Raw genomic sequence first — 12,624 nt, forward strand, 5'->3', positions numbered from 1 at the left:
CAAGTTGTTGTCCTTTCAATCTAGTTGTGGAGGGTGCTGTTCAGCTTCAAGTTGTCCTTTCAGTCTTAGTTGTGGAGGGCGCAGCTCAGCTCCAGGCTCAGTTGCCGTTGCTAGTTGCAGGGGGCACAGCCCATCATCCCTTGCGGGAGTCGAGGAATTGAACCGGCAACCTTGTCGTTGAGAGCCCACTGGCCCATGTGGGAATCGAACCGGCAGCCTTCGGAGTTAGGAGCACGGAGCTCTAACCGCCTGAGCCACCGGGCCGGCCCAGAAGTTACTAATTTTGATGAAGTCCAGTTTATCTATTTTTCCTTTTGTTGATCTTGACTTGGTGTTATAACTGGAGTCCATTGCTAAATCCAAGGTCATGAAAATTTACCCCTGTATTTTCTTTTAAGAGTTGTGTAGCTTTTGTTCTTCAGATCATTGATCCATTTTGAGTTAATTTTTGTATACAGTGTGAGGTAGGGGTTCAGCTTCATTCTTTTGCATATGGATATCCAGCTGCCCCAACACCATTTGTTGAAGAGACTGTTATTTCCCTATTAAATGATCTTGGCACCCTTGGTGTAATTAAATATTTTCAGTGGTTTTTAAAATATTTGGACAATCGTAAAAGTTACTGAAATAAATGTAGTGATCACTCAGCACCGTCATTTTGCCATATTTATTTCAGATTTTCTCTTTTATATATTTGAAACTTTTATTGAACTCCAAAATACACAGAGAAAAGTGCAAACATCATACGTGTATACATCTCAAGTGTTTATAAAGTTACCATACCCGTGTAACCAGCACCCAGAGCAAGGAACAGACTCTCTCACCCACCATCATCCCTTAGCTCCTTTGTGCCACGTTTCTGGTCACTACATTACCCCTCCCTATAAGGACAGAACCTGTCCCCATTTCTGCCACTGATTCATTTTGTCTCTTTTTGAACTTTATATAAAGAAAATTGTACAGGTAGATACTCTTTTGTGTTTGAGTTCATTTGCTCAAATTTATATTTGTAAGATTCATCCATATTTTTGTATGTATTGTAGTTCAAAAAATTTCCTAAAACAGTAAAATATTGTGCATTGAAGTACCATCTGCTCCTCCTGGACGTGCTTCTTCTCCATTTCTACACCAAGTCCATCATTCTGAGGAATTTAAAAATACTATTAGCAGACATGTTTGGGTATAAATAACATCTATTATGGTGTTACTTATTCTCTGTTTAAGTGGCATTGTAGTATATGTGTCGTTTTTCTACTTCCTGTTTTTGGTTTAGCATTAAAAAAAGAACTACGTTCAGACACTGACTCCCGCTTCATTAACCGTAGCTGATTTTTATTATTGCATGGTATGTGAATATACCTCTCTTCCTTCGTCTGTTGCAGTTCCCTCTCGGTAGTTAGGTAGCTGCTGCTAGAAAGAGCACAGCAGTGCATCGCCTTGCCATTCCAGGCTCCGTTGTATGGATGTCAGTGTTTTTCTGTGGACCATTCCCAGAGGGAGAGTTGCTGGATTGTAGAATATGTACGTCTTTAACTCGACCACATGCCGTCAACCTTTTCTGCAAAGTGCTTGTACTAATCTCCATGCCATGTTCCTCCATATCCTCACCAACAATTGATCACATGAAACTTTTTACATTTTGCCCATCTGAAGAGTCTGAATTAACATCTTGTTTTCCTACTTGCTCTTTTACTCAGAGAGACCACACTTTGCATTCTGGGAAGCCTGGAAACCCTGTGTTCATAGGCCACGTTGTTCAGTAGTTCTTAAGCCTGGCTGATAATAGAATTACTAGGGGAGCTGTAAGAATGCAGACTACTTGGTTCCATCCCTCTCCTACTTTGGTATTGGGATGGTTCCCTGGTATTTTTAAGGTTCTTCACATACTTGGTGTGGCTAGAGAAACCTCTACCTCAGATCATGTGAATCTTTGGAATAACAGATAATCATCTTCCCTAGATGTTTTATTTTTTTGTTTAAAACAATTGAGGATCCCCTCCATTCTATATACATAAGTGTTTCATGCCTGAGGGATCTGAGTTGTAGATTCCATTATTGTAAATTAGTAATAGTAGTATTAGTAATTAGTGCTAGAGTATTACTAATAATAGTAATGAGTAGAAATAGTGCTGGCAGCAATATTAATAGTGGCAGCAGTAGGAACAACAGTAATAGTAGGTAACATTTAAATAGTGCTTATTGTGTGCCAGTCACTGTTCTAAATGATTTGCAGAAACTAACTCATTTAATTCTCACCATAACCCAGTGAGGTAGGTACCATTGTGATTGACATTTGACAGAGGGAGAAGGTGAAGTATAGAGAGGCTGAGAAATCTCCCCAAGTTCACATAGCTGGAAAATGGTGGAGCTGGGATTCAACCCCAAGGTTGTCTGGCTCCCAGGTCTATGGTCTTTACTGCTAGGACCTGGGAGTTTGGATGAGATGAGAGGGGCGTCAGAAAGCTCCCAGAGCACCTAGAGTAATGATGGGGCAGTGTATTAATTACGTATTGCTGCGTTACAGATCACCCTCCACTTAGCAACTTAAAACGACAGGAGGTACCATATTGTCTCACAGTGTGTGTGGGCCAGGAGTCTGGGTGAGGCTCAGCTGGGTCTGCAGTCATCCAGGCTTCCACTGGGGCAGGATCCACTTCCAGATAGAATCAGTGTTGTTGGCAGGATTCAGTTCCTCGTGGGCTGAGGGCCTTAGCTCTTCACTGGCTGTTGGCCAGGGGCCACCCTCATTCATTGCAATGGGCCTGTCCGTGGGTCAGCTCCTGGGTCAGCTGGCTTCATCAAAGTGAGCAAGTGAGTGTGAGCAGGATGGAAGCCACAGTCTCTTGTAACCTCATCTCGGAACTGACCTCCCATCATGTTTTCCTTACTGTTATTAGAAACAACTCACTGGGTCCAACTCCTGGCTCAGTGGGAGTGCGCCATACAAGGGTGTGAATACCAGGAGGTGGGGGTCACTGGATCCATTTTAGAAGCTGCCTCCCCGGGTAGAAGATTGAAACAGCTCCCTGAGCCGCGGTTCTGATGATCCAGTGACAACAGCATGAACGTATTCTGACAATGACACGGTAAGGGACTTTTATGTCCCTGATACCAGTAGGAACTTTCGGGAATTATGTCCTTGGCAACGCACGCTGGGGCGGCAAGGGGGCTTTTTCTCTCACGCGGCTGCTGCTTTTCCCATGGTCCCCACCTGGCCCGACCCCTGGCTTCTAAACCGTATCTTGAGTACACATCTGATGTCAAGAACATCCGTGGGCTGGAAGCAGCAGCATAAATCCTGCGGGTGGGTGTTTCCTGGGGAATTAGAGTCATGATCTCCTACTTCGATTTTGTTCCAGCCTTTATGTCTTCAAGTTCGAGGGCCATGGGTTCTGCTGAAGTCATTTCATGGTTGAATCATCACGGAAGAGTTCCCAGTGTCAGCCATCCTAGAATCAGTGGGCAGCAGTGTCCCCGCCCTTCCTTTAAAGGTCTCTCATTCCCAGACACGCATCATACTTGATGAGATGTGACCCCTTGTCTGCCCACAGCAAGAGTAGGACTCACGCCTGGAAGTACAGGATACTGTCGAATGGGCCAATCTACCATTATTTGCAGTGAGCAGTCCCCTTTCCCAGGTTACTAAAAAAACAAAACAAAACAAAACAAAACATTCTGTGAAGACATTTAGAAGAAATGAATATGTAAAGATGGGGATCAAAACTATTCATCTTTATTTTCCTACCCCCAAATAGCCACTCTTACCTTTTCGGAAAATTTCCCTTCATTGTTTCCCTAAGCATATATGAGTGTAAATACCTGCACACATTTTGATGAAATTGGCATTGAACTCTATATAAAGGGTTTCTCCTCCCCATCACTGAATTATATTGAAAACGTTCTCATATCATTAAATGTGGTTTTTATGATTTTTATGTGCATGGTGTTTTGTTGAAAACATTATTTATTCTTTTTTTTGATGTTTAGGTGGTTTTTCATTTCTCACTGCTAAAGATACATCTGTGAGCATCCATCTTTGCTAGCCCGTGTTTAATGAAATGCATACTGTTTTGCTAAATAAATTTCCTTGTTTTCTGACCTGCCTCCCTCTTTGCCGTTGGTTTTGATGGGTGGAAGTCAGCATGCAGAGCGTGTGGACCAGTTCTCCACCTTGCACAAATCTCACTCTGGGTTCTCTCATCCTGGGGCCATCGTGCCCCCAGGGGACATTTGAGAGTACCTGGAGATGCTTTTGATTGTCACAGCTCAGAGGGTGGTGCTGCTGGCATCTAGGGGGTACAGGCCAGGAGAGTCCCCTAATAGAGAATGATCCACCGCCATTGTTCACTGTGCTGGGGATGAGAACTCAGCTCTCACGTGTCCACATAGCTCATCTGTTACTGGAAAATAACTGGCCATTACCTGATGCGAGGAAGTTTGAACTCGGTATTAAATATCTCTTGGTTTGGTTTCGTGACTGTTGACAGGGTTTTGCTCTCGCCTCGTTCGCCAACCTCCTTAAACATGTGTGAACGCATGGGCAGGACTTGGCAGGATCTTCTTGCACTCACAAAGCAAGGTCTGGTCTTCTGAGAAGGTCGGTGAGGGCTAGAGAAGCCAGTTTCTTCGGGGCTCGTGCGGTTATCCTTTCTGAAGGGAGCCCGTGTTGCCCGTTTTGTTTCTGCTGTGCACAAGATGTTCCACTGCCCTCCCCACGTGGAATGAAGTCGGGTCATTGGTGTAGGTCATCCACTTGTCATTGTTTGAATAGAAGAGGCCTTTGAACAGGTGCCAGAATCAGACCACAGTGGAAAAAGATGAGGCCCCAAAACAATGCAACACAGCCAGCAGATCTCTGTAAATTTATAGCGTCATCTTGCCATAATATGGGAACGAAGTAACCTTGTGATGAACTCGGTGGGAGGAAATGACTAATGGGAGGAGACAGTCAATATAGTATTTATATTGGACAAGATGTCTAAGCTCTCTGGAGCCCCTTCTGGAGTAGAGGAAGCTGGGGAAGGGACCTTATTTCCCACAGCTATGTTGTTCAGCACCATTTGAGTGAAGGAGAAGGGAAAAAAAAGCCCTCTGATGCTTTCATGTTCAGACCCCACGTTCAGATCAAGCCTCGGCACGATCTGTCAGAGATAAAGCGTGCAGTTCTAACACTTTCAAAACGCAGGTGCCTCTTTGTGGTTGGCGGGGGCTTTCATGAGTGAGCATGTTGTTCTAAAAGAGTGTCAGTGATGAGAGGGCATTTGAAAGTTGTTTGGAAAGAGGACGCTCGCTGTACCACTAATTTGGCTTTGGGTCTTTATTTCGTATTCAATGAAGAGTTGACAGGCTTGCATTCTGGGCTTCCTGGAGTAGCAAAATTTAGGCAGGAGGTGATGCCATGCTCAGTTCCCTTGTCCATCTCGACTGCCTCCGGCCTCCCTGTGACGCGCATGATCGAGGAAGGAATCATGGGATGAAAACCAGCGATTTCACCATCATTCCTCAAAGCCAGAATTTCTCAGCCTCAGCACCACTGATATATGAGGCTGGATGATTCTTGGTTGTGGGGCCGTCCTGTGCACGGTAGGATTTTCAGCTGCATGCTTGGCCTTCACCCACTAGATTCCTGCCTCCCTCTCCCCAGTTGTGACAACCAAAAATGTCTCCAGGCATTGCCACATGTCCCCTGGGAGGCAGAATTGCCCCACTGAGAACCTCTGGGCTAATTAGCCTCATTCTCCACATACAGTATGACTGAGGGACTTGGGAGTTACTGTCACCTGAACAGGAATGGTTACACTGAGTGACATTTTCTGTGTCTCTGGCCCTTTGCTACGTGCTCTGTGATCTTGTTTAAGCCACAAAAACCTATGCAGTAAGAGTTGTTAGTTTGCCTGTTTTATAGATGAGGAAACTGAGGTTCAGAGAAAGGAAGTAGCTTGTCAAATAGGGAATCAGCCGGGAGCTGGTGCCAGGTGCAAGCGTTTGTTACCCACTCCCCAAAAAATCTGGTCAGTGCCAACTGAAAATCCAGGTAACCTGATCTCTAGCTAAAGTCCTCAGGTACACAGAGAGATTTGGAATTTTCTAGATCATCGGTTCTCAACTAAGATAGTTTGCCTCCCAGGGGACATGTGGTAATATTTGGAGATATTTTAGTTGTCACCCCAGCGGTGCTGCTGGCATCTAATGGGTATAGGGCTAGGGACGTGCTGCAAAAAAATCCCGTAAGGCACAGGCTGACCTCGCCAGCAAAGAATTCTCCAGCTAAATGTCCATGATGCCAAGGCTGAGAAATCCTGATCTAGATAATTATCTTACTTTCCAGTGCTTTCGGGTGGACCGCAGTTGGGTGATACTGTCAGTCCAGTATATAAAGTTAGTGATCTTACAGCGTGGGAGTCCGTTCCTGTTGGAATGGGAACAACTTTAAAAACAAAGTTCTTAAAAATCCTTTTGATCTTGCTTTTATCATTTAATAATTTTTCAGATGCTTTGCGTTGTCTTCTGTTTTCTGCGGCCTTTGACCCAGAGTGAGGCCCCCTCTCTTGCTTTTTATCTCTGGCCAAGTGAAAACACTGGCGTCTGCTAAGTACACTTTGTACACCATCTGTCATGGGAAGCGGGCACTGGCGCAGAGAGTGGGTGTTCCTCTCGGTTATTCATGCCTTCCGGCCTCCCTCTCTAGGATGAATCAACTGGAGAAATTACATTCTACATGAAGGGAGCAGACGTCGTCATGGCTGGCATCGTACAGTACAACGACTGGCTGGAGGAAGAGGTAAGTGTTACGTGGGGAGGGAAAACTGGGCCTTGGTAGCACGTTCTGGAGGCCGTCCCTTCCATGGTGTAGGGGAGGTGGGTTGCTGTATTTGTTATCCATCATATAATACGTCACTCCAAAACATTGTGGCTTAGCATAGCACACGTTTACTTCTCAGTTATTGTGGGCCAGAAATCTGGGCACCGCTTGCCTACGTCCTCTACTCAGGGTCTCTCACATGCTGTGTTCAAGGGGTTGACTGGGGCTGCGGTCTCATGTGAAGACTCAGCTGGGGCAGGACCCACATGCAAGTTCACTCAGTGGAGGTTGTGGGCAGGATTGAGCTCCTTGGCTGGAGGCCATCATTTCCTTGCCATGTGGGCCTCTCCATAGGGCAGCTTACAGTGTGACAACTGGCTTTGTCAGAGTGAGCACGTGAGGGAGCAGGAAAGGGTGAACAGACGGAAGTCACCTATTCTCGAAAGTGACCTCCCCTCACTTGCACCACATTCTGTTTGTTGGGAAAAAGTCACTAGGTCCAGCGCATACTTAAAGGCGGTGATTATACAAAGGTGTGAGTACCAGAAGGTGGGGATCATTTGGGGCCACGTCACAGCCTGCTTGTCACAGGGGTGACAGGACCACTCAGGTTTATCAGACCATCTGTATTTCGTCTCTCAGCTCCAACGGGGGGAAATTCACTTGTTGCATTCATTAATATTGTATTTTCAGTTAGTGAGTTGTAAACCCAAGTGCTGACTGGGGCCAGGCAGGTAACTCACATGAATGAAACTGGCCGGGAGATGTTTTTTCTGACAGGGTTGAAGCTTGTGTGTGAAACGGGTTGGCATATTGTCCCCTTGACAACTATGTTTTCTGGCATGGAAGTGGCGTTTCAGCCATTATTGATCATAGTTATTTGGGAAAGCGCCCCCTGGTTTTTTCAGAGGTTCAGTTTTCCCAACAAGCCAGAAAGCCAGATTTGTCTGTGAAATCTTAAAACATTGATTAAAATTTCGAAACGTGTCGTATGCCAGTTACAGGGAACTATGTGCAGGCCGTGCTTGGCCCTCAGTGGCCACCTCGGAGTAGATTGCTTTAGGGGAAAGCAGTGTTCTGATTTGCCATTTCGCTGTCCCCTGGGGAGCGGCTTGTCCACTTCAGTGTCCAGCCCCGCTCAGTGAGAGTCAGGAACTAGTGTGGCTCTCCTCTGACCGCCATCTGCTTTTCAGTGTGGAAACATGGCCCGGGAGGGGCTGCGTGTGCTCGTCGTGGCAAAGAAATCTCTAGCAGAGGAGCAGTATCAAGACTTTGAAGTAAGTGGTCCTGTGACCTTTCCATTATTTTTTCAGCCCCGCCCACCTTTCCAGTCATATCTCCTCCTATCTCCCCCTCGCTCGTTCTGCTCCAGCCATGCTGACTTCATTTCTGAGCACTTCAGGTTCACATCCGTCCCGGGGCCTTCGTACTTGCTCTTTTCTCTGCCTGGAACTCTGTCTTTCTTCCCAGAGCTCCATGGCCCACCCCCTCGCTTCCTTTGGCTCTCAGCTCAGATGCCACCTCCTCTGAGAAGTCTTCCTGGACTCCCCATCTAAGGCAGCCTCAACTCATCACTTCCTCCCGTCACCCTGTTTAACTTTCTTCATTGCACTTACCAATATCTATAATGACCTTGTGTATATGTACGTACACACACACACACAGGGTGAGGTTGGGGGATAGGCTCCGGAGCTCTTGTCCAGCTCCACCCAGAGAAACTGCTTGGGTCTATGTCTTTTATGTGTTTGAGTTCTTTGTAAAGTTTTATTTAAAAGGAGTCCTAGTCCTGATCATTTCCACCTCCCTTTCTATTAAAGGCACAAGTTTTGAGTCAGTCCATTAGAGGGTTTTGATTTTCGTCTTTGCCTATACTATAAAGAGGGGATAAACAGAAGTGTTGGGTCGATGGTCTTAGGAAATGGGACTTCGTCTTTAGAAAACCCTGTCAAGGGTTTTTGATTACTAAGTTGTCAGTTTTGTGTGGGACAACCTACTGTTTTTTGAGATCTTGAGTTGGGCCAATCCTTACAACAACCCCACGGGGTAGGGGCTGTGATTGCTGTTTCATGGGTGGAAACAGTTGAGGCTCAGGAGAAGTTCAGCGACTTTATCTGGAGGTTGCACAACAGGGGGGTGCAGAGCCAGGGTGGAGCTTGGGTCGGTCCAACTGCAGTGTGTGGGCTGATGAACGTGGAAGGAGGCCGGAAGCCTCCGTTTCCTCCCTTCGAGGACCACCCCACATGTCAGTCTGCCTCGCACCGCCCCACCCTAAGCTGTGACTGTGTCCCCTGGTGTGTCCCAGGCCCGCTATGTCCAGGCCAAGCTGAGTGTGCACGACCGCTCTCTCAAAGTGGCGACTGTGATCGAGAGCCTGGAGATGGAGATGGAACTCCTGTGCCTGACCGGAGTGGAAGACCAGCTGCAAGCGGACGTGCGGCCCACCCTGGAGACACTGAGGAACGCCGGCATCAAGGTAGGGGGAGCCTGCTGGCTGCTGAAATAACCCGCCGTGCGGAAACGAGTCCCAGAATCACACCGGGTATCCCGTCAGCAGAGTGTACACATGACAGAGGGCAGAGAGCCGGAAGTTGTACTAGAATGCAGGGGCCGTGACCTATAGCCCTGTCTCACATGGGTCAGTGTGGTCACTTCCCACCCTGAGAGCCCTGGTTTTGGAGACATGTGTTCTCTTTTACTGCCTGTCCCCTCTCACCAGGCCAGGCTCCATGAAGGCAGGCCCACGTGCATCTCCTTACCTCTAAGTACCAAGTCACGTCCAGCACGCTTGGGGCATTCATTATATTCTTGTTGAGTGACCGGCCAGCCAGCCAGTTGTCTTTCTTTTGATCTGGGTGAATGAATGAACACCTAGTGGGGTGACTGCCTGCCCCAACTGACGGCCATATTGACAGTCTACTCTGCTGTATGGGACCAAAATGTATCTCCACTCGTTGAATCAGGAGAGGCCAGTAGAGGGCGTCTGAGGAGCAGACTACATCTAATGGATCCGAGCAAAGGGACCAGCAAACTCAGTGGCTTGAAGCTCCTGAGAACATGTGTCTGTGTGTCACCTGACCCCGCCCAGAAGCAGCTCTCGGTGGCGTCCTCGGGCCTGCATTTGGCAAAAAACGTGTGTGAGCGGGGCTCTGTGGGTATGTGGATCAGGCCTGTAGTAATAAAGGAGCTCCAGGCAGGGTCAAGTCTGGGGGGTCTCACACGCGTGTGGGCGTGGACTTTTGTAAACCAAATTCTGTCACGTACCTTTGGCTCACAGGAAGTTACCAGCAAGATCCCCTTGTTGGAGAAATAGTCTGATGTCAGAAGGGCCAGTTTCTGCTGCATTGTGGTCTTTAAAATTTGTTGCTGCTCATTTCTCAGACCTCTCCTCTCAGAGTTTTGGAGATTCCAGTTTTCTTTTTCTGGCTTGGTCCTGAGGTTTTTCTTCTTTTCAACACCATTCTTTCCAAAAGGAATCATGTTTTGGACACAGAGTGTGGACTGGGCTTCTCCTTCCGGTTTCCGTTAAATGGGAGGGGAAGGAGAGTGTTGGGGATGGGTCAGGGTAGTTTATAATTAGGGTCTAAGGTATGATCTCTCACAGGCCAGAAAAGGGTTAAAACTTGGAAACTTTGCATTTCAGCCCATTTCCCTGATGTAGGGACTGAGGCCAAGCGAGGTGGCTTCAGGTTCTTATACTGGGAAGTGTGGAGCTGGGACTGGGCATTTACCTGCAGTGCCCTTCCTGTTGTCCCCACGTGGGACATTTGCTGCGTGGGACTGATGACTTTCCATGGTTTTCTAGAACTTGAGCCTTCAGTTTCTTTCCCATTGTTTGCTCTCTTAACAGCAAACTCTGAAAACTAGTACCCAACTGGGATCACTTAAAACAATACTGTTTTTAAGGCCAGATGGGACGTTGAGGGAAAAGGCTGGCACACACCAGGGTTAAATCCAGAGGCAAGGCCCTCAGGAAGGGCCTGGTGCCTTCATCCTCGCCTCCTTATTGCCTGGGTTCAAGTCCTGCCTCTCCATTGACAACTTCTGTGGCCCTTGGCCAGTGGCTTGACTTCTCTATGCTTTTGTTTCTTGCCTCAAAGTTCCCACAAAGGTGAAATACATCAAACATGGGTGGCACTTGATGGGTGCCTGGCATGGTGAATACTCGGGAAACCTGCCTTGTTATTGTCTTCCTATACTTCCCTCACCGCCCAAATTTCCTTTGTCTGATGACTCTAAGGCCCCTCCCTTCCGGGAGCCGGGAGCAGGAAGGGTTAATGGGTGAACCCAGCAGAGCACAAAGCACATTCCATTTGGACTTTGAGGACCTGGATTCTGGTCAGGACAGCTGCTAGCTGTGTGGCTTCAGGGGCAAGTCACCTACCCTCTCTGAGCCCACAGCAGTGACACTCAGAGTGATCTGTTACAAGGCGTGGAAGAACCTGGCAGGTATATCACCAGCGTTTTCTTGTTCGGCTTAATGCCCATGAGATTCCTCACAGACCTCCAACCAGGTAGCGAGACCATATGTAACGAGACAAATCAGTGTTGCGTGTAGCACATGGAAGTGACCCCTCATCCATACAGCTTCTCCTTCCTTGAGATTATTTATTGCTTGAAGAAAAATTCCCAGAAGGAGGGTTATAAGGTCAGAAGCCGAGCTTCACGATGTCTGCTTAAGCGTGCAGCCAAACGGTTTTCTGAGTGTCGCAGCACGTTTGCTGACCCCCAGCAGTGGTCACTCAGTGTCCTGAAGCCCGGGAACTGGGTGTTTCCTGTGTTGTGTGGGGGACACTGGGCCTTGAGGAGGTAAATGGGACATATCAAGTTCAGCCGACGAAGGTGACACACGCTGCCCTCAAACACTAACAGAGGGCCTGGCCCCTCTCATGCCGTAATTTCAGGTTTGGATGCTGACGGGGGACAAGCTGGAGACAGCTACATGCACAGCGAAGAACGCACATCTGGTGACCAGAAACCAAGACATCCACGTTTTTCGACTGGTAAAGTGTTCTCTGCGTTGGGGCCTCGTGGGGTGCTGCTGTAGTTTGCCCTGTAACCTCAACCTCGAGAGGGCCCCTAAAGACGGGAAAGGGAAGTGTGTTAACCACCTAGTGTCAGGGCTCACATCGTCGGTTTGGGTGGCATTACTGGATGACCCACGTGAGGCTAAAGGGTTCCTTCCGGTGGTGATTCCGGAGAACCCTGTTACAGCCCTGTGTTACCACCATTTTCTTCACCTACTGGGAGTCGTGGTCCCTTTGAGAAGCTGAGGAAAGTTAGGCACGATCAGCGGGAAGGGTGCAGATAAGCTCATGCCCGTGAAATTGTATGTATGAGTCCAGGGTTTTTCTGAGCCCTTGCAGGCCAAGTCTTTGCATAAGAAACAAATTCTAGATCACAGATATTGGCCTGTCTGCCTCCTGAAGGAACACCTTTGGGAGCCTTTAGAAGGAGGTGTTTTGGGTGGGCACAGGAGAAATTTCCTGCGCTTGGGCTAGCACTTGGTCCACACAGCGCAGGAGGCATTAGGTGCTACGCCGGGGCTGGGAGTCAAGGGCTGTGATTGGCCTTGTTGAGTTGGGGGGTGAGGAGCACTGTGTCCCCACCCCGGGGCAGGATGTAGTTGTCCCACTTAACTGAAATCTGAGCCACCATGCCGGACAACTGCCCAGGCTCTAGATGTTATGGGGGCCTGCTGTTATCCCTGCCGTTGGTCCATGGCACACAGAAGCTTCAAGAAATCCAGCAGTTTTGGGAATAACACACACAGCATTGTGCAGAGGCAGATACAGTCAATCCTCATTATTCGTGGATTCTACATT

General features: G+C 47.9%; 1 protein-coding gene across 1 annotated transcript in view; it reads left to right on the plus strand.

Moving 5' to 3' along the window:
- Positions 1–12,624, plus strand: part of ATP9A (ATPase phospholipid transporting 9A (putative)) — a 112,867-nt gene that overhangs the window by 81,253 nt on the left and 18,990 nt on the right. The window contains exons 16-19 of the mRNA XM_081033292.1: positions 6,689–6,781; positions 7,996–8,079; positions 9,105–9,275; positions 11,704–11,802. Of these exons, the coding sequence (XP_080889418.1) occupies positions 6,689–6,781; positions 7,996–8,079; positions 9,105–9,275; positions 11,704–11,802 (447 nt within the window). The remainder of the gene's footprint in view (positions 1–6,688; positions 6,782–7,995; positions 8,080–9,104; positions 9,276–11,703; positions 11,803–12,624) is intronic.

The sequence above is a fragment of the Rhinolophus hipposideros genome (assembly GCF_964194185.1).
Source record: "Rhinolophus hipposideros genome assembly, chromosome: 22".
NCBI classification, from domain to species: Eukaryota; Metazoa; Chordata; class Mammalia; order Chiroptera; family Rhinolophidae; genus Rhinolophus; species Rhinolophus hipposideros.